Genomic DNA, 24097 nt, shown 5'->3' with positions numbered 1-24097 from the left:
CGTTTTATGTCAACATGTAAATGTTTGTAATTTACTTAGTATTGTTTGTTTGGATCTTCCTATTGATGTTTTTAGGACTGCAACTGGCCAGTCTCTAATTGGCAATACGCACAGTATGCACATACGCCAATTAGAGACTGACCAGTTGCAGTTCTAAAAACATCAATGGGAAGATGCAAACAAACAATACTAAGTAAATTTCAACTTCACCACATTACACAAGCAAGTGACTATCAGGACTCAGTGGCTGAGTGGATAACGCGATGGTGTTTGAAGCGAAAGGTACTGGGTTCGAGTCCCAGAGTGAACATCAACTCTGGGATGCAGGTACATCCAGCTGACGAGTCCCAAATAGGACGAAACGCGCGTCAAACTGGATTCCACTGCTAGCCACTATCCATCTTTGTAAATGTTTGTGTTTATATAAATATTGATTTTTATACATCAATTGTTCAAAATGTACTTACTTTTGTAAATACAAATTATTATTGATTTCTAACCATCACAAATTATTATCCAGTGTGAATTTTTAAAATATTTTTATACCCTAATGATCATACCCTTACACACACATACACATTTATTTATTTAAGTAGTATATGTATGCATACATTAAATGATTGTGACATTATGTTCGGAAAAATAATTTGTACTTTGCTACTTAATTTTTTTTTTAATTCATTCAGTCTGAATTATAAATTACCGAAATAATCAATATTTTCAAGTGTAATTACTCAACTTAATTATATTGTTAAATGAGAAGGTATATCTTGTGAACAATTCTATAATAAATCTTGAAGATATGTTGCATTATAATTTGATAGCCATTGAATAATCAATAAAAATCCTCAGCGCACTGCTGAGGAGTTCTACAATAGGACGAAACGGCCGTTCAGTGCTTCCAGGTTTTCATGTTGGTCTAGTTTCAATTGACTCATGATTTCAACTTTATAAAAATTACTAAAACTCTCCACAAAACTTCATTCTGATACACTGAATAGTCATTTCATGTTAGTTTGAGATTTCCTGAGAATCAAGATTTACATACATCCACTGTATATCACTAAATTGTACTACAATTAATCTATTTTCTGATTTCAGTTAATTTATTCTAAAATCTAATCACTGGTATATTTTTAAAAAAATGGTAACTAATCATCTATAAATCATCATAATGTATTACACTAATATCATTGAATTAAAGGATTAAAGATGAAGAATAAGTGATAATATTCTTAATTGTAAACAGACTGCTTAAGTTTAGACTAAGAATATTTTAAAGCATATGACCTTGACTTTGTTATATATATATATATATATATGTAATATCAAGATACTCCACACAGGATGTACATATGCCAATAAGAGACTGATCAATTACAGATCTAAACAACCATTGGAAAATACAAGTAAATAATATCAAGTGAATTCATATATTATCATGTTTTATTAAAGATTTTATATTGATTATATTTTATCATTTTGACATTAATTTTGTTTCAAGATTATACTACATCGCATTGTCTGACAAATGAATCCTTTTAAAGAACATCTAGATTACATAACTTTTTAATTTGTATCACAGTACTTGTATACACTTAATACATTATAATCTTGATCTATTGAAAATTACTTTTCTGTTAAGCTAATATTCCAAATTTTCATAAAATATCATTTCATAGATATATTGCTCTATAATATACAGGGTAATATAAATGATCAATAGTGATATTGAACTGAGATTTTTCTAGAATAGAATTATGCAAATCAATTTTCAAATATAATAATTAAGTATAGACAATGAATTTTTATTTCTTTATTTATGATGTGAAATGTGAAATGAAAACAAAATGGTTAGAACATTAAACTTGATCAGATCGATATACTTCTGCATATATATATATATACATATATACTTATGAACAGTCATTGTTTGACAGATCAGTTGAATACATAAATTTACATTCAATGTGTTCAATAGTGGTTAAAATTGATTGAGAAAAAAGTTATTTAGATACTACATGAGTTTTTATATAAAAGTCTATTTCATCAACCATCTACATCTTAATGGTTAGTCGTGACCATTTCTGAATTCCGTCAATAATCAATTTACCAACGATTTCATTATCTCCCCTAAATCTGATCGATCATCAACTAAGGAATGGATAATATCTTATTGTGCAAATACGAAGCAGACTAAATAGCTTTCGCTTATAAGTGATACACTACTAACGACTTTTAAGACAGAACAACTGATTAAAAAAACAGGAGGATGGAAATAAGCTTTAGTGAACGAACACTCAGGTGGGAAAAACTAATTTATTATCTCATACAAAATTACACAGTACTTTCTTAAATTTAAAAACCATTCATTAAATACATTATTTGCATGTCTTCCTTCAATCCTCATGTATATAATTTTTCATTATTCAGATTCGGTTGTCATCCCAATTGCTGTTTGTTTCCCTTTCTGTTCCATTCATTTCAATCCTCTCAATGTTGTTCTACTGAGAGGCATTTGATTACTGATTGGTGTTACATACTACTTATATCTGTCAACATAAGTAGCCTACACCACTTTGATCATGAGAAATTAGAAATTTGTTAATTGCATTAAAAATGAAAGATTTCATATGACGAAATAATATTCAAATTTGATTGATAAAATAATCTTGAATTGAGAATTTGTGTTGAGGTAGTTCAATTGTCATAGCTTATGTTACGGACTGATATTAGTTCGACAACCACTGAAAAGTAGAAAACACTGAACTTGACTGAAATTTTACATGTAAATCATTGAAAGCTGGTTCAACAATATAAAGGTTAGGCTTGTGCGACGAGGCTTATAGGTTTCAGGTTCCATCCCATAGTGAGTAAGTGGTTGTACACTAGTGAGAAGTTTCATACTGGGACGAAACACCAATGTTCCCTGGTTTCCAATGATTTCCTGACTAAGAATAGTTCATAATCTAAACTATAAAAAAACTATTAATTAATAATGTCAGTAATACAAAAAATTTATAAACTGTTGACCTATTCGTTGATTTTACATACCTATTTGCTACTCTGTTAATTTGTTCAAAAGTAGTTATACACCATGTATTAGACATTTATTTATTGAATCATGATTTTTTACTTTGTGTTCTAACACTTCCATTTGTTGCTGTTTGTTTGTTTGGTTTTACGATTTTTCCATACTGTGTAAAAGATAGTAAAAAAATTTCATGATTTCACCGTTATTCCGTCTTTTACTCTATTTGGTATTCCTTTGAATTTGATGAATATTTGCATGTACCTACCAAGATACACATAGAGACTAATGTTTTAAATCTTAATCTTGGTATCATTAATTTTGATATATTCACAATGTATTTCGGAATTCCCGATTGTCTCTAATGTCATGTGAGATAATTTATTTGATATATTCTATCAGGTACATCATGTATTCTTAATAGATAAAGTATTATTTTTCAAGAATGTGTAACTAATCTATCATTAGTAGTACAGTACTGATTGTTTTGACACAAGTAAATCGAATACTAAAAAGAATCTATCAATATTTCAATAGTGTATTCCTTTAATTTACACATATAATTTGTTATGCAGTTTATAAAAAAATGCAATAAAAAAATGATAAATGAGTAGTGAATAAAATAATTTCATTGTTTATAGAGGTGGATAATTTGTGAGGAGATGGGTCCTGGGTTTGAATCTCGCGAGGCGGGATTGTGGATAAGCACTGCTGAGGAGTCCCACAATAAGACAAAACGGCCGTCCAGTGCTTCCAGGTTTTGCATGGTAGTCTAGCTTCAATTGGCTCATGATTTCAATTATGAAAATACTGAAATCTCCACAAAACCCCTTCTGATAATAATAAATTTTAATTTATTGCATAAATATATTACTGCGTTCAAAATAGTATATATATTCATGAATTATATAACAACTTTCGTCTAAACTAGAGCGAATAGCTTCACAGTATTTGAGCGCCGAGTTGATGTCAGACATTAAATAAGAATAATACATTTCTGTAAAATCTCAGCGAATGAATTTGAAGTAATACTAACGTTTCGCCTGACAATCTGGTCCAAGCTTTTCCAAGGAAAAATATATTGCCAAGCGAAACGTTGAATTTACTCCTAATTCATTCGCTGAGATTCTACAAAGATATATTCTTCCTATTTAATTTATGAATTATCTTAATTACTTTGAAAAGTAATTATCCTATTATAGTCATTGTAAGCAAAGACGGATAGTGGCTAGCAGTGGAATCCAGGACGCGCGTTTCGTCCTATTTGGGACTAGTCAGCTGGATGTACCTGCATCTCAGAGTTGATGATCACTCTGGGACTGGACCCCAGTACTTTTCGCTTCAAACGCATGTCCTGGATTCCACCGCTAGCCACTATCCATCTTTGCTTACAATGCTTGTGAATTAAGGCTAAATCGAGGCAATACGCACAGTATGCATATATGCCAATTACAGACTGGCCAGTTGCATTCCTAGTAATCAATGGGAATATTCAAACAAACAATACTAGATGAATTTATTATAGTCATTATTAAAATCTATACAATCTTTATTTTTTTTTATTCTTCTTTATTTTAGAATATCCAACTGCAATTATCAATAACATATTTATAGGAATAGAACTTCAATTGATAACACATAACAGATAGATATTTAATTGTTTTATAATTATGACTTCAATTTGTTATTATAAAGTGTTAGGTTTAACTAAAACAGCTACAGATGAAGAAGTACGTCGTGCATATCGTCGTTTAGCACTTAAATGGCATCCAGATAAAAAATCCAACAAATTTAGAAGAAGCAGAAAAAAAATTTAAAGAAATAAGTGCAGCTTATGAAGTTTTATCTGACCCACAAAAACGTTCTGTCTATGATTGTCATGGTAGAGATGGTTTAAATCGTACACATGTTAAAACATCTAAATCAACAAGACCACCTAGTGGACGACGTCGACATACAGCATCAGGAAGATTTTTCACAGATGATATATTTGATACAAGTGACTTCTTTCCATTTAATGATTTCGGTTTTACATTTCGAGATCCTGAAGAAGTATTCCGTGAATTTTTCAGTAAACATATGGATATGATGAATGCATTTATGGATACAGCTGGTCTATTTCGATCACACAGTCATTTACATGATATATTTAATAATGATCATTTCAATGTATTACCTAGTCGTCATTTACATCATACAACTAGTTGTAAATCAACTAATGAACATCAACCACGATTTCATCATGTTGAACGTGTACGTAAAACTAGTTTACCACAAACTGTACCAGTACGTAGTTTATCTACAAAAACATCATATAGTTTTAATTTTGGTAGTTCTAGTCGTCCTGGTCATCCACCAATAAGAAAAGAAACATTTCGATCAACTTCAACTAAAATTGAAAATGGTAAATGCGTAACAACACGTAAAATAGTACAAGATGGTATAGAAACAATTGAAGTTGAAGAAAATGGTATATTAAAAATGAAAACAATCAATGGTCAACCGGTTGCTATTGCTAATGGTTAATTATGTATATTTATTATTTATATAGCGACACTATTCTTTTCTACAATAAAATGATTTTAAGAAATGTGTATACATCCATTTGTTTCATAATGATAATAATAGTGATGATTATTATTATTATTAGTAGTAGTAGTAATAGTAATAGTAGTATTAGCAGTCGTAATATAATTTTTATTATATTTTCTCTCTGCATATGTATTTAAATAATTCTTTCTAACTAGAAAATACTGTGAATTTAATATTCAATGTTCAATATTTTAACGTTCGATACATATGTCTTAATTAAGTCACGAACCTTTCAGTTTACACTTCTTTTCTTCAGAGCGGATTTGAGATCTTCAGGGATTTCTTTTCTTTTTCGTTTTGTTTTGGACAATTCAAGAAATTGACTACATGCAAACAGTTTTTTGTTTACTATCTGTTTGTTCTAGCCAATTGTACGACTATATTTTCACAAGTTGAATATTCTCACTTCTGAGCCGCTTTTCACTTATCGTTCGGATTTTCTTTTTCGCTGTTTGCTACTTTCTTAAATGTTTATAAAATCGGAATGGTTTCGAATTCCTTCATCTTTTTTTTATTTCTCTATTTTTTTTCTCTTTACATGTACTCATTATTTTTGAAATGAATTTTGATGGAGTTTTGTTCTCTGAGCTCAAAGAACAAAACTCCATCGACATCATCCACCTGAGCTATAAATCTTCTCCACAATCTAGAAATGAAGTTCTCCAATTATTATTGTTAACATCTTTCCTAAATTAGTTTCGAAATTTTCTTTTATATTTGTATACCTGTATTTCTAGTCTGCTGTGATTTATTGTTGTTATTGATCTTTTTGTGCTGTATTTTATTTGCCTATTCATATATTCTATTTACAATCATCGACTAGTGATGATAGATAAAAAAACTATTTTGGGTGTAAAACATGTGGATATATGTATAGACTTTTTTCATATTGTGATTAGAACGATATTGATATATATGTGTATATGCACCGGTTGATATGATTACTGGCACTAGTATACAAATACAAAAAACACATTTCACCATAAATAATACGTCAATAAGAGGTTTACACATCAATGAAATTACTTTTCCTAATCCATTTTCATTTTATTACTGAGATTAAATCAGTGTAATCAATATTAGATATTTATTTTACAAATGCAAATACTTTTCAAACAAAAATGTACAATATTGTTTCACTACTATACACAGCGCATCATTGAAACAGCACACTAAATAATACTATATATAAAGATATATAAAGTGTGTGGTATATAATAGTCGAACAGTGCAACACATCTATTTCCATATTCGTATGTATACAAATCTGTATGCAAACACGTATTTGTGTGTGTGTGTGTATTTGATGCTTTTCACTAACGAAAATAGTATTTTATTTCGAATCATAAATATATATAATAATGGTGTAAAGTTTGTGATTATTCCTATGAACTAATTCTCTTCTTTTAAAACGATGTGGGATAGTTGGTAAAAATAGTTTGTATTTACCAATTAAGACTAGGCATTAAGCCTTATCCTCCGTTTCTGTAAAGCTAAATTATTTACGTTAAGTACGTTCTACGGTTTAGATTGTATACTAAACTGTTATGTAATTTCCTCATGATAAATTTCAGGTTTCCCTTGTGTGTGTTGAGTTCTATTGATGGAGAGGGTGCTGCTGCACTAGATGTCTTCATCTGTATTTGTTCGTGTGTATGGGATAGGAGGGTCACGTCATGTGCGTAGTCCAGATCGTCTAGTTGCATCCAACCTGTCCATTGTATTCTATGCTTCCCCTTGAAATGCAGACGTTTTAATAACCCGATGAGCACCAGTAGAAAGGAAAAGGGTGAGAATAGGCAGCTTTGTTTGACTCCGACCCTCACTTGTAAATGCACCTGTCAGCTGTCCTCCATGCACGACTTTGTACTGTAGTGTAGCCCGTCGTATGAATTCCGGATGATACTGACGATATTCTCAGGTGCATCATGGTGTTAAAATAGGTTCCATAAGCTCCTTCTGTCCACTGTGTCAAACGCTTTCTCATAGTCAATGAAGTTGATGTATAGTGACGTGTTCCACTCAACTGATTGTTCAGAGATGATCCGTAGTGCTGCGATTCGGTCTGTGCACGACCGATCCTTACCGAATCCGGCTTGTCGATCACGAAGCTGAACGTCTATTGAATCTTTCACCCTGTACAGCAACACTGTTAAAAACTTTTTCCTGGTACTGATGGTAGTGTAATTCCTGGACATCACTTATTGTGATTCTTTCTTTCCTTGTTTTTGCTTTGATAATTCTGGACCTATGAGATTGCTATCCTATAAATGCTTTTCGTTCTTCTTTTAACAGCCTCAGTGAAACTCTGTGTGTGAGTAACATTTTCTTCTTCATTATCAGAATACAGCAATTTCTCTCCCAAATCTAAACTTCTGTATGCAGCTTGCGTTCAATGTTCAGGACATAGTGGGTTGGAGAATGCTGGTCGGCGGCCTATGCTCCATTGGGGTAAGTTGCGTTCAACGGGTTTCATTTATTTCGAGAGCCGCCAAGTTGTATCTCTTCAGCCAAGCAGCTATTTAACCGGTCATCAAGCCTCTCATGTTGTCCGGGTATTACATTTACCTATATTTATTGTTGTTCTGGCTATTAGAAGGGGTATCGGTTTCGTTACTTCTGGAGAATATAGGCTTTCACTATGAGGCGTCATAATTCTCCCAAATGAAGATCCTCTAACACCCATAGCAGAGTTTAAATGGTTTAAATTGTTTTTTTTTTGTGATTAGTGTTTTTGGCTACCTAAATTGATCTGTAAATATTAAATATCACTAAATCTAAAGAATTTAAGTATCTGGTTACTTTTGCATAACTGAGTGAATGCACCACAAATAACAAACAAACATCAAAGTTATTCCTAACATCTACAAAACGTTTTATTTACAAAATGTCGGATTTACGATAGTTTATTATGAACAACTATGTTTTTTATATATCCGTAGGTTGGTTGAAGTTGGACATTAACACCATTGGTTGCTGGCCAAGCGACCTAGAAGTTAAACGCTCCCGTGAGATCGTAAGTCATGGTTTAGAATTCCATGAGTTGGATCGTGAATGCGCACTGCTGAGGAGCCTCATACTAGGACGAAACGGCCGTCTAGTGCCTCCAGATTTTAATGACGGTCTAACATTGATCAGTTCATGATTTCAATAATAATTAGTGATAAATTATTGTATTATCCAATTTAATTCTTTATAAATTTTATTGTATATTCAATACAATAAACAAAGTGTGAATTGTTATTGTTTACAGAAAATTTTATAATTGACCAATACACAGAAATTTAGTTGTAGGTATTATTATCAGGTTTTGATTTGACAATTTTGAATAAATTGAGCATTTGTAATATCCCAATGAGTAAAAAAATGAGATTTTCTGACGTTTCGTTATTCAGTGTAAGCCACTTTATTCTCGGAAGAAATGGCTTACACTGAATCACGAAACGTCAGAAATTTAGTTGTTTCATAGAAAATAGTTATAACTTTGAACTTTAATAGCTACTGTTAGACATCACACTATAGTTGTTATTATTACTTTTCTTTGAAAAAAACAAACTATATCTGTCTATATTTTTGTTACTAGACAACTGAATATAAAGAAGCGGATGATATATGAATGAAATATGTAAACATAATAAAACCCCATTTTGTAAATTGGAAAAATTACCTAACATATCTTGAAAACATTTTTTTTTGTTTTAAATTCGATCAATAAAATAAACATTTCAGCTTGTTATATCGATTGCCTGAGTGCCCTGTTATATATATATATATATATATATATATACGACAGCGTACCATAATATAGAAAATAACATTTGTACAAGATTTAGCCAAATGTGACTGTGAATAGGGGGAACAGTAATCAATAGACTAGGGATAACTCAAGAATGGTGAATCGTAAAGTAATAGTCTATGGGTCAAAATAAAGTTCATAATAATAGAAACACGAATATGAATAGTTTAGTTACTTAACGATTATACAATAGGAAATATACACATCATATTGGTCCATGAATAGTTCTCAAAGTTACCATTCATAAATCTCCACGGGATATAACACAGCTAAAATAACTTCCAATTGGTAGTTATTTGATCGGAAAAAACAGAACGTTTATTACACATCCTAATAATAAACTTTGTACATTTTTCATAGTTGAAATCATGAGTCAATTGAAGCTAGACCACCATAGAAAACCTGAAAGCACTTTGTACAATTCTAAACAGCATAATGATAATAATATTTAAAGAATAAACATAAATTTATTCTATTTTAAAACTTCTCGCTAGTTATAAGTAGTATTAACTTGAAAACAATCAGAATGATTATAAACAATTATCTGATATTATCACTTAGTTTATGAAGTTGAAATGAATATTTAAAGTTGAGTAAAAGAAAGTCTAAGGCAGAGAAAGATATATGAAGATATTCGACATGATACCGAATGTTCTGGGTTCAAATCCCATGTGCAGGATCGTGGATGCGCACTGCTGGGTAGTCTCAAACAAAGACGAAACGACCGTCCAGTGCTTCCAGATTTTTAATGGTGCTTTGACATTGATTGATTCATGATGGCAATTAAAAACTTAACAATCTTCGCTACTACAAACTGATAATAGGTATAGTCAATGAATGATTGCAAATAATTAAACTAGATAAAAATTTAATGACTTGATTACAGCTTTTTACAACATGTCAATAAAAGATTTCCTATGCTTTCCTGTTGTACACATTGTTCGAGTCAAAATTCTTTTTTACAATAAACTCTGAAAATCTTCGTCAAAACTATGTTGGACTATAATTAGTTATTTTAGAAATCTTTTTCTCAGTCATTCTTTCAACATAAATACTATAATAAGTACACTGGAATTCACAAGTTCCACTGGAGATAAATTCAGATGGATAATGATCTACTTCTGACCAATTTATTAAACATTTGAGGTTATATTCTTAAATGTGTTGAGTCAATTTGATTTTATTTATCAGTTCTTCATGAAATCTATCTTACCGAAATCCAGGTCCAATTTCACTAATCAGTTGATATAAAGGGTTAACACTTAATAATCAATTAATTAACTTCATTTTTTTTTAACTAATTCCTATGTATGATCCTAACTACAAATAATGAATACACTTGAGACTTCTCAAACCTGAATATCTCATTGAATTGAATAATGAAGGATTAAACTAAACCAGGAATATATTAAAATGTATTTTAACAATCATAACTTGATGGCTAAATGACTTCCTACGCAATAAATATAAAACTGCAGTATTTATAATTTTTGAATCTACTCCTTCAGTAATACTGGATAAATTCATCGAGAGTCGGGGAAATCTGGAAATCATTCCATCTAATCAGCACCTAATAAAAAGATCCTAGGAATTTTCAGGAAAATGACGGATTATGAGTCACATACTGATTAGATGATTACATATTTCTGTTAGCATACTTCCAGTATTTTCCGAATTGTTAGGATTGTTCAAGAACCAATAAATATTAAAGTTTATTATGCATAAATTAACTTTCAAGTAGAACTCCTATCTAGGATACGGCTAGGAAGTCATTATGTATTGGATAAAAATATGTTGGTAATCGATTTCTCCATTGTCAACTGAATTGTTTCTTACCATTTTTACATTTTTTAAGCTAATGAATTACAAAATGAGATGACAATAAAAACATTAGATTATTGAAGCAACTTGATAAGAATTACAATATATGTTGGTAAACAAAGTTGACAGTTAAATGACAGTTAGCTCAATTTGCTACAGAAAATATTAAACAAACAAAATAGTGAATCGGTAGAAAACAAGATTGTTTCTAAGGGAGATGTCATTGCTTTCATAACTTATTAAACAGCTTGTATACCAAAATCACCCTGGATAGTTCATCATTACTCTTTATGTGGATTGACAAAATACATTCATTTATAAAGTAATGACAAATATGACATTTAAGAGTGTACTTAATGAAACTTAATCAATGATGTATGTCAAGCAGTTAAAAACAATGATAAAGATTGTGTCAATAAAACCAAATAGATATGAAAATGTAATATAGTCAAATTAAAATCGATTTACAGGTTTAACGCTAAATTGATTAACTATGGTAAACGGTTAAATGTGATCGCCATAGCATCCGGTTTCATAAAACAGAATAATATCGAAACTCTATGTATGATGTCAACGAATATACATATATACTCTCCACTACACCTGGATGTTTTTGGCTTAACCACTTATAGTTTGCTTGATAGTACTATTAACGTCTTAGATTAGTAGTAGACAATTGTAAAGTCCCTTTTTGATTTAAATCATTATCTGATTGATCTTAGTCAGTGGTGAATACAGCCTTTTAATAAAGCATCAGTATTTAAGGTGAAAATTGTTGAGAATTAAAGATAAGGAAGCATTGAAAGAAATCTATCAATCGAAGGTGGTCTTAAGCTGTAGATATTGTTAACAATAATATTGATATCATGAGTTTCATCAGTTAGGACATTGGAAACTACTGTGTAGTCAAAAAATTCTAAAATTGTGAAAAACATTAGTCAGAATTTTCTCACTTATCGTTGTTGGTTACTTGAACAACTTAATCAAGACACATTTCATTTCTTGAGGTTCTTTCAACTACGTTTCATTTAGATAAAACAGATGGGCAATTTACTCAACAATTACTCTTTAGAAGTAATTTATTTTTTATGTTTATGAAATTAAATTGTCGACTAGTGTGCACCAATTTATTGAACACAGTAATTAAGTGACCACCATTCAAAACATCTGTTCAGTAATGACTTACAGTGTAAAAGAACAGCGAACAGCTATTTGCAAGAGAATGTAACTTCATTGTAATTCATTGCTATTTTTTCTATCACCACTGTTATTACTGGAGTGGACGCAAACTCAGGTGAGGAAACCAATTTACTCTTATGCAAAAACTAACAGAGACTTAGTAAAGTATGAAAATCGTACATTCAATACATCATTTGTATATCTTTCTTCAGTTGTCCTCTAGATACTCCATCATTCTTCCAATCCTATTGTTATTTCGAGTGCTCTCTGTTTTTCTTTCTTTTCTCTTAATTTCAATCTTCTGCAGGTAAATTTCTGCTACTCACTACGTATATCTGTACTCATAAGTAGCGCACACCACACTACTATTAGTACTAGTGCCATTACTACTACTACCACTACTATTACTACTACTTCCCTTATTGCTGCCATCAATTTAGGCGTTAATTCTAACTATAAAAGCAATTCCATATCACTCAAGTGATTTAACCAAAGTAGTCGTACAATTATAAAGAAACATCAGGCACTTCCACGATATCATTTGCATGAAACTTGTCTAGTATTCAGATAATTCATATGAGCAAAACTAAGACCAATTACACTAAAATGGTAAACTGATCTACGTTAAATCGACATTAAAAACCTGGAAGCTTTGTAAGGACGTTTTGTTATTGTATGGGATTACACATTGACAATCTCCCACCTAGGAATCGAACCCTTCATTCTCAAGCGTTTAACCTGTAGACCACTGAAGAAATACGACAGTAACAATTCGTCTTTTGTGATGGTCACGCATTGTTTTGGATTTATTGAAGTCAGACACTAACACCGTTAGATTTCAACGCAGTGGCCTGGAGGTTAAGTGCTCACATACAAAGGTTCCGGGTTCCGTTCGAAAAAACTCAATGCTAAGTCCCAGTCAACGATGAAACGGTTGTCAAGTCCTATCTGGTTTTCAGTTGTCGTTTAACTTAGATCGGTTCATGACAAACGAAATTCAATAATCTCAACTATTCTCTACTGAGAATAATTTATTAATCTTAAAATTCGATTGCTTCTTATACAATAGGAATCCCATAGGTGTAACTCTACTTGAGCTAGAGTTTTTTCAGTCTTCTAAAGCCGTGATCAAGGGTTCAATATCTATCCAGCCCTCCTTGGTTACCATTAATTCTCAAAATGGCCCCATTTTGTGACATACAATTGTGAACAATCATTTCCCCAAAGCGGGATTGTTTTGAGATTCCTGTTTCAAATTTATTCGGGGTTCTATATCGTACTTTGCCTCAATGAATGACAGTATCAACACTTTTATATTAAGTAAAGCCTAGGATAAAATTTTTTTCTGGATTTTCGAATTGATCCACTAGCCTTCTATCTACATGCCCGTCAATTATGTTTTGCATTAAGTATCAAACTATCCAACATTTGAAAATTGGATTTTATATAAATTGCTTGTATGTAATGTGAAAAGACTAAAATTTGATTACATATTCTTAATAATGCTAAAGCGTTTTACTGACATGTCAAATTATTAGTTTGTGAAGTCACCGTTTTGACCCATTTTTCCTAAATAGTCTATAACTTTACGTCAGTACCCAACGATAAACCGAAACAGTCAACTTTCTGATAATATAAACTTAGTATTGAAACAGTATTATATTCACATATGATCCTGTACTGACGGACTTAATAAAAGGTAGTTATTTCATAATCACAATTGTTTTATTTTCGAAGCCAATTATATCACTTTCCAGTATCACTTATAATATCACTATATACACATGTGGAAATATTTATACTTAAATTATAACTAGATTTAGACTCATGTTTTTTAATCTATTACTAGTCCCTATCATATACAACACTCAAGTACAGATTTTTTTTTAACAAATTTATCATTTAGTTAATTTACTACTTATAACTACTTAATTAAAAAGTAATAATATTTTTAATAAGAGTAGCTAGTAAATGAGTAAATTTGTCTTTTGCCATAATCTAATATAAGGATAACTATAACTAACTTCATCATTTACATTCACAATATAAAAATGTACCAAGAAACCTGATAATTTGTTAATCTATTAATTAAATTTCCTAAACTTTCAGACGTCATTAGATTCACATGCTATGAAACCATGTGACATATACACTACTGGGCAATTTAGGTTAGTAGATATTTGTAAATTTAATGATTAGACTGAGACAATTCATTATTGAACAGGAACGTTTGGGGTAACTGGTGATCAGTAAAAAAGAACTTAAACATGATACTAGATGATTTGAAGAGCAATGTCATGTAACTAAACACATCCGATAGCATTGTCAAGTAATTCTACGAACCACAATATCAAGATGAGTTGTTAGGTTTCAATCACATTTCGAACCTGTACAAATTAGTCAGTAGTATTGATAACACATTTCAGTTATGGGAAAAGAATCATTTGTTGACATGAATACAACTATTTTCACTACTAAACTCTATATACATTTTTTTCATATGGAAAACCAAACATGAATCTAAATGTGAACGAATAAAACAGAAATTTTCCGCTACAATAATAATAAATTTAGGTATCGTACATCATGTATATAAATTAGGTTTATATTAAATATTACTCTGTCAATGTTATAAATAACATTTCACACTGACTAAAAAAGGAAACAGAATAATAAATTCACTTAGTATTACTTGTTTGAATCTTCCCATTGATGTTTAGGACTGCAACTGGTCAGTCTCTTACTGGCATATGTGCATAATCTGCGTATTGCCTCGATATAGCCTTATTTCACAAGCATTGTAAGCAAAGATGGATAGTGGCTAACGGTGGAATCCAGGAAATTCGTTTCGTCCTATTTGGGACTCATCAGCTGGATGTACCTGCATGTGAGTCGATGTTCTTTCTGGGACTCGAACCCAGTACCTTTCGCTTCAAATACCATCTCGTTATCCACTCAGCTACTGAGTCCTAGAATATTTCTTCAATTCACGGAACAAGACTGAAATACGGGAAAAAAACATAATCCCTCTAAAGCTTCAAAAACATCAATCGTCTATCGGGTTTAAATAATAAATTCAATATCTGTGATAGTTTATGACAATGTAGAAGAAAGTTTGAACATAAAAATTTCAATAACTTTGGTGTTAAGTAAAAAGCTTGAAAACTTGAACAATTGAAAATTGAGTATTTTGAAATTGTTAATAGCTATATAAAAAAACATTCATATGTGATCTCTATCTCTTCAATAATAATGTTTGTATTTATGAGTTGGTATACTTTCAAACTTATTTTGTAAATCGAAGTGTCACAGGGAATTGAAATTATCAAAGAACAGAATCCTTTTTAACTTAAGCATAAGATGAAAAATTATTATTATCTTCTTTAAAAAAATAAGTCAGAACTACTTATTGTGTAGAATTATCTCCTACAGTTTAGAATAATTAAAGACTTAAATACAATTATCAGTGATATTATAGTTGCTCACTTACGCTTGTTACTCCCAATGTAGCATAGACCGTCGACCAGCATTCTCCAACCCACTCTGTCCTGAGCATTCCTTTCTAGTTCTATCCAATTCTTCTTCATTCTTCTCATGTCTGTCACCATTTCTCGGCGTAATATGTTCTTTTGTCTTCCTCTTGGCCCTTGGGATTACAAGTGAGGGCTTGCCTTGTGACACAGTTGGGTGCTTTCCTCAATATGTGACCTATCCACTTCCAGCACTTCTTCCTCCACTGGATGGAATATGGTTTGTTCTCTCACGACAGTAGGTTGTTTCTGATAGTGTCTGGCCAACGGATCCGAAGTATTTTACGTAGACCACTGTTACTAAACACCTGTATCTTCTGAATGATGGCTTTCGTAGTTCTCCAAGTTTCCACGCCATATAGTAGAAGTGTCTTGACATTTGTATTGAAAATTCTGATCTTTGTTTTGGTTGCCAGACAGTTATTTTGAGTTCCATATGTTCTTCAATTGTAGATATACTGTTCTAGCTTTGCCGAACATCTGCATCAGATCCACCGTGTTCATCAATGTTGCTGCTCAGATATGTAAAGGTTTTCACATCCTCCAAAGCTTCTCTGTCAAGTGTGATTCGATTGGTGGTTTTGTGTTTTATCGGAGAGTCTTGCTTTTCCCTTTGTGTATGCTGAGACCTACTAATGCTGAGGCTGCTGCTACACTGGTCGTCTTCTCCTGCATTTGTTGTTGCTTGTGTGATATAAGAGCCAGATCATTTGAGAAGTGTAAATCGTCCAGCTGCATCCTAGCTGTCCACTGGATTTTATAGTTAGATTATAGATATTCCGACCATACAATCCCTTGTTAACAATTTTTATATTAAGCCTTTTTGATGGATTGAATATTCATGCTAGTAATGGTTTTATTTTAATTTTTTACTGTTTAAATTATCTGTGGCTAATAATAATGACAAGAATCTGTCTACATTTTATTCATAGAATATTCACTGACGAGAGTATTTCTTTTCGTTTTTTTCTATTCTTATCACTATTGACTTGAGGATTATCAGAATGGGAGTTTGTGGAGAATGTTGTATTGTAGCAGTTGGATTTATGAATCGATCATAAGCTAGACCACCAATGAAAACCAGGAAGCACTGGACTTAGGGATTATCTAATAAATGATTTTTTTTTATTTTGTACAAAATACTCTTGTCATTTCTAAGCCTTAATTTCCAAGTAAGTTACATAGATGTAGTAAATATTATTTAAAGCTGATCATAGATAAATACTTAATAACACAAATAACAACAGAATGAGTTATAGCAACTATCTTACAACCAATTTTGATTATGGTTAATTTTGGTTACTTAACAGAAAATCTTATTTGAACAGTAACAATTTTCATATTCTTTTATTCTATTGTGATCACTGTCATTTCTGTATAAACATGTACGCTTGATCATATGACAGACTCTAACTATAGTGTTGATTGCTTAAATATTACTTGGTTATTCATTCTCTTCTCCGTGTATATATGTATTCAAATATTATTATGAGGCTTCGTTTTCCCTGACTGTGCCCTTATACAATTTGACTGTAAATTTACGTATGTATTTGATCGTACTTACACATTCAATTCTCTGCTTCAAAAAATTCACTCAATCTGTTTATAGCTTTGTGATCTGCGCTATCCGCAAATAAACTGTAGTTGACACTTCTCATTACCTTCTGATTTCAAACACCTTTGAGATAGATTATAACGGTTATCGAGATGATTGATTAACGAAAGAAATCCACGATAGAATATAGTTAAATATTTCTTGTTAAACATTCTATGTAAATTTTTTTTTAATGTCAGTCATTAGTTTGTGTACATCAACATTAGTGTAGGTCAATCATTTTTTAATTTTTGTTTCAACATGATTCTACCAATGATTTTTATTTATTATAAAACAGTATTCACTTATTTCTACCATAGTTACTAATTAATAACTAACCAGTTTAGAAGGAACTTGATTTCTGAGAATAGAACAAACAAAATAAATATTTAAAAAAATATTATAATCTTCAATATTCTACCCTTAAATGTTAGAGGACAAACGTTTTTTTTTTTAAATAATAAGCATATAATTTTAAGGTAACTTATCAAGGTAGAAATAAAAAATATTCTCATTGTAAATTTTGGAATAGTTTAAATTGGCATGTATACAAAAAAACAATATTGTTACAAGAATAAGTAATCAACATATTTTATATTGACATTTATTAAAATATAACATTTTAATAAGCAAAGATAGATAGTGGCTAACAGTGAAATTCAGGATGCGCGTCTCGTCCGATTTGGGAATCATCAAAAGGATGTACCTTCATTTCAGAGTTGATAGTCACTGTGGGACTCGAATTCAGTAACGCTTGCCTCAAACGCCATCACGTTATTCACTTAGCTACAGAATCCTGATAGCCACCTGCTTATGCAATGGGGTGGAGTTATATTCACTTGATGTTGTATACTTGTATCTTCCTATTGATGTTTAGCACTACAATTGATCAGTCTCTTATTGATATAAGTGCATACTGTGCGTATTGCTTCGATATAGTCCTTATTCACAAGCATTATAAGCAAAGATGGATAATGGCTAGCAGTGGAATACAGGACATGCGTTTCATCCTATTTGGGACTCGTCAGCTGGGTGTACCTGCATGTTTATTACAATAAGATAATAATGAAACGTTCGTTTTTAAAGTACCTTCAGTAGATTCCAACAATGTGAAACAAATTTGGTTAGCCATAAATTCAAATATTAATACAGGAAAGGGTTTAACATTAAGCAATTGACGATTGAATAAGATTCATATGAACAGTAATCTTACAATTTACAGATTATTATGTTTTAGATAATTAAGTAATTATCTATATGGTCATTCAGAAAACATAACCAATAGCTTAAAGACAGTTTACTCGTCACTTTGGTCTAATGCTTTGTGAAATCACTGATAAATTCTTATATGGAGTACCTAAATAGTATAAAATATCTATTTTTATATCGTCTTTTTATCATTAGTTCTTCAGCTGATATCAGTTTATGTAGGAATAGAATTACTTTTTAAATCTTGGAAAATATCAAGCTATCTAGTTATCAAGGTAATCAACTTAAATATTTCGAAGATAATCCTCATTAAGAGAAAATATCTGTAAAATCCACTCTTTGCTGGGTTTACATCTAGCCCAAAAGAATTTTGTATTCTAGAAGGAGTGTAAAGATTAGATTATATGAGAGGATTTGGACGAAAAAAAGAACAAGAGAAATGTGATTTGACAGCTGTTTTTATGTGTAAAATCTATAGCAACCATCCTACAATCAATTTCGATTATAGTTAAATTTGGTTAAGCCTTTTTATTAACTTACTTAACAGACATCGTCATTTGGATAATAGCAATATGCATATTCTTTGTACTGTTATGACCGCCAGAGAACATGACACTCTAGCCGAAATGTTGATTGTTTAAGTATCACTCGATGACTCATACCCCTCCCCATATATGTATGCACGCAAATCTTATCATCAGCTTTTGTTTTGTTTTGCTTCCCTTATTAAATTTGAATATAAATTGCCTATGTAATTGCTTGCTGCTTGCTAGCCCGCTGATATTCGCTCAGGTGCTGATAACGTTCTGGCCTGAGTTACTTGACAATAAACTGTAGTTACTGCTTCTCTTTGCCTTCTGATTTTATGCACCGTTAAGACTGGTATTATAACGGTTATCAAGGTGAATGATTAACAAAGCACGGCACTACAAATCCATTTACACTTAATGTAAATAATCAACAACAATTGGCTATGAAAAACAAGTGAGATTAAAACAATTGAATAAACGAAACTAAAAGTTTTTTAAAGTACTTTCAAATACTCTACAACTGATTGGATAAACACTGGGAAAAGTTTCAATTTACTTTAGCACATTTCAAGAATGTACAAGATACACAATGATCAAATAATCTCTTTGTTCATTACATCGATAGGTATGAAAAGGTCACAGAAATCTTGATAAGAAAACTGAGTGAAAAATTCAAATAACTGATTATAAAAAATAAGTGTTATATCGATTGCGTGCGTTCTTGCCCAGTTGATATATATGACGTGATAAGACCGCCAGCTGTTATATTGATTGAGTATTACGCGACATACTAAGAATCTAAGTTCAAAATATAACAATAAGCCATTTTATAAACTTAAATATTTTACAATATAATAATGGATTTAAAAAAAAACACAACAAAGAATCGTGTTCAATAACCAAACATAGAATATTTTCGCCGCATTAAGGAATGATAGGTTACTACAATGACTAATGAATATAACGATTCCTCAGTAGAAGTATTGAACTTGAAGTTAAAGGATGTCCGGTGTAACCCTATCGAAATTGCACACTATAAACTTCTAGTCCCAATTATCCAAATATTTTCATCTCATACCTATGTTATCACCAACTATTGACAACTATTTTCATTATTTAATGTAGACTCACCTTTTGTGTTTACTAAATTGTTAGCTCATATTTCGCATGTTCTTTTTACACTCAAAGTATTTAACCTTAGATGTTCTTGATATTCTTCTAGCATATAGCATACTTTTATAATAAATCAAAACTTATTAAAGGTTAAATATTACATTATTTAATAAAACATTTACTACGCCATTGGTATGGCAACAAGAAAAAATTTTATAGTGGTAACTGATAATTGTGATTGATGTTACAATACAAAAATCCATGATATATATAAAAATTATCTAGGAATAATATATTTGTAAAATCTCAGCGAATGAATTTGAAGTAAATCCAACATTTCACCTGGCAATCTGGTTCAAACTTTTTCAAGGAAATGTAACCAAACATAAAAATCATCGAATATAAATAGGTACATGGGTCTTCGTTTCATTGTACACTGAATAGGTCATCCAATCAGCGTTAAAAATGTCTAAAATAGGTATATGTATTAGTGTGTAAGAGATATAAGACATTGAATAGGAATAATATATATTTGTAAAATCTCAGCGAATGAATTTGAAGTAAATTCAACGTTTCACCTGGCAATCTGATCCAAGCTTTTTCAAGGAAATAATGTCTTACATCAACTCGACGCTCAAATACTGTGAAACTAATCGCTCTAATTTAGACGAAAGTTCTTATACATATATAAATTATTTCAAAAAGTCTCTACAATAGTACATTGTTGTTGTTGTTGTTGATAGTAATGGTAAAAAATGAAAATGTTTTGATTTTACTAGTGAGAATATGATTATGCATTACAAGAGATCATATCTCTTATATGTAATTTGTTATAACTAGATAATTGATTAAATATTTTTAGATCGATTAATAATAACAACAATTTATTCCTAAGATTTATCAGATTATTGATGTTGTCATTATTATTTTTTTGTAATTTTATACCATAAAGCCATGACTTAATATTCAAAAACATTCCCTTCTCAAATGACTGGTCTCAGAAATAAACAATTACCTGTCGACTTCTCTTCCAGAAATCAGATTATATCATTCTTCCGCCTACAAACAATTGAAGTTTGAAGTCAATTAAATAAATTCCAACTTATTATATAAATCACAATTACATTTATTACATTTAAGTTTGTTGCTATGATAATAATCAAACAAACTAGTTAGATTAATCCAACACATCCATAACACTTTCAGTATATGTGATTAAATCATTTTTTTTATTCAACATCTTAAAACCTATACTGTACTTTTAATGACTCATTTCTTGATTTATGTAAACTTTCATGTAATTCATAGAGAACGTAGTAAAATTTAATGATAGTGTTGTATTACACTAAAATATTTATAGTTGAAATCATGAGTCTATTGAAGCTAGACCACCATGAAAAATTGGAAAGCACTAGACGGCCGTTTAATCCTATTGTGAGACTCCTCAGCAGTGCGCACACACGATCCCGCCTGGCGAGATTCAAACCCACTGCTGAGGAGTTCCACAATAGAACGAAACGGCTCTCCAGTGCTTCCAGGTTTTTCATGGCGGTCTAGCATCAATTCACTCATGATTTTAAGTATGAAATTACTTAACTCTCCACAAAACCCCCCTTCTGACAAAACATTTATGTTAGATATTTTCAATGTTATGCAAAACATTATACAAAATATGAAACAAAATGTTTGTTTTTTATTTTGATCATAATATACTGTCAAATTACTTTTAGATTATTACGTAACCATGATAACCATATAATTTCAAATCGATTGTAACAAACTTGTTAGTTAGAAAAACATAGAAGAATGTTTTATATCATAAACACAAAAATATTTCAATTGATTGAAATATAAGAGAGATGAATAAATCCATTTTAACAAATATGTCTAATATTAACTAAACGTAAGGTCTAAATAGCTGAAGGATTGGCTTCATTTTATGTTCATATCAATCTTATGTTATCAATGTTCTATTAGGAACTAAGAGTTGAGTCGGGCGAATGTTCATGTTGTTTTAGGTTTCAGAATTAATTATTTAAATCTCAGTCATTGTTACGTTTTTCGACCAAGTCAAGACGCTTACCTGCTACTCTTGATGACAAACATGTATTAAAGTTTACTACAACTTGGTCTTAACCCAAATAATAGCAGAGGCTGTTTAGTTCTTTGAATTATATGTATTCATGAAACCAATAATGTTCGTAACGCGTTTATCTAGCTATGTGACTTTATGTTATAAGTGAGCATAATTTATGCTAAATCACCTTAGGTAACTGTCTAAAAGCTATATACGTAAATAAAGTGTTTTTGGAGTTTATCAGCGAGACACATTTGAAACCTAAAGAAGATGACTGGAGTTTTTAAAATTCGTCTCTATATTAAAACTATAAACATACAAGCGGCTTCAACCAGATGACCAGCAGTTGTAATTAATCCAGTCATATGGATTTTAGACGTCTTCGAATGACTACACCAGTAGTATTAAATGTTAATTCAAAAAAACGTTTTAAGATAGGTGCTTCACTAGTCAGTAACCAGTAGTATGAATAATATTTGACCATTCGATCCATAAGAGAAACTGAATGAAATTGAAAATTTCATCCAATATATTTTAACTCTGTACTTTAAATGTATAGTTCCTTCAGCTGTACCTAAACGTTTTGAATAAAATCCAGTAAGCAGTCAGTGATTTCAGTAAGAGTTATAAAGTTTCCAGCTACAATGAAAAATCTATGCTAACATTCATATTATTCAATTATTCTCTATTTAATATTATTCCCTGATTAAAAATCTGTGAATATTAAAGATTCCCATTGTGAAAATTAGAACAACATATGTAAGCGAACAATTGTTTTCAATTAGATCGTCATCAGGCTTTACTCTAATATACATGAATATTTATATGAAAATGTTAGACCAATCAAGGCTATTTGAGTCAATAATCATAATGAAATAGAATACGTTACCAAGCATAATAATAGTTAAAAGTACAAGTTGATAGTGGGAAGACAGGTGTACTGATAGTAGTAAGAATAGTAAATTACGATAACAAAAGTCTTATCAATAATTAAACATAAGAATTAAGAGGTCAAACGTGGGTAAATAGACTGGAATAGTAATCACAAAACATTAAAATCATTACGTAATAAGAAGTATGTAAGTAAATAGATAGTGAAGAATACAAACGGAAAGAGGTAGAAAATTACAAAAAAAATGATAACCAAAATAAATTTTTTTTTTTACAAATAATAATAATGTCATTTATTAAGTTATGTCCGGCCATGGAAGGGATAGGGGGGTTACGAATTTCTTCTGTACACATAAATTGGGATGGAATGTACGAATTCCTATGGCTTCTGCTATATGAAGTAGACGGGAGCGAACTCCGTTGGGAAACGATGGAGGTATACGATAGATCACTTGAAATGATTTCAATTTATCGACAATATGACCACTATCAATTAGATGTGCCAAGATAGAACTGCGTATTGTTTTTATTTGGCCCTTTCCAAACCATGCTGGTAGATGTTCACTCATTCGTTGGTTAAGTTGCCTAGTAGTACGCCCAATGTAGCTATCTCCACAGGAGCAGCTGAACTTATAAATGCACATAGAGGAGGCCAACTCAGGTAACTTATCCTTTGTTTGAGTAGACATCACTGGTCGACTCGAGAAAGTCAATGCAAGATAGGCTGCGTAGAA

General features: G+C 31.0%; 1 protein-coding gene and 1 non-coding gene across 2 annotated transcripts; both read left to right on the top strand.

Annotated features, from left to right (window-relative positions):
- Positions 1-241: 241 nt before the first annotated feature.
- Positions 242-308, top strand: Smp_tRNA_00530_Gln_TTG.1.1. The gene has a single exon. It is a non-coding gene (tRNA).
- Positions 309-4701: 4393 nt separating this feature from the next.
- Positions 4702-22171, top strand: Smp_136540 (DNAj-related; the record flags this gene model as incomplete). Its single annotated transcript, XM_018790823.1, is given in 4 exon segments — positions 4702-4845; positions 4850-5536; positions 14529-14587; positions 22126-22171. Coding segments are annotated over 4 exon segments (936 nt in total).
- Between the last annotated feature and the right edge of the window lie 1926 nt (positions 22172-24097).

Source organism: Schistosoma mansoni (genome assembly GCF_000237925.1).
Source record: "Schistosoma mansoni, WGS project CABG00000000 data, supercontig 0013, strain Puerto Rico, whole genome shotgun sequence".
Lineage (NCBI taxonomy): Eukaryota > Metazoa > Platyhelminthes > Trematoda > Strigeidida > Schistosomatidae > Schistosoma > Schistosoma mansoni.
The sequence above is the reverse complement of the archived record's forward strand: the minus strand, read 5'-3'. Positions and strand labels throughout refer to the sequence as shown.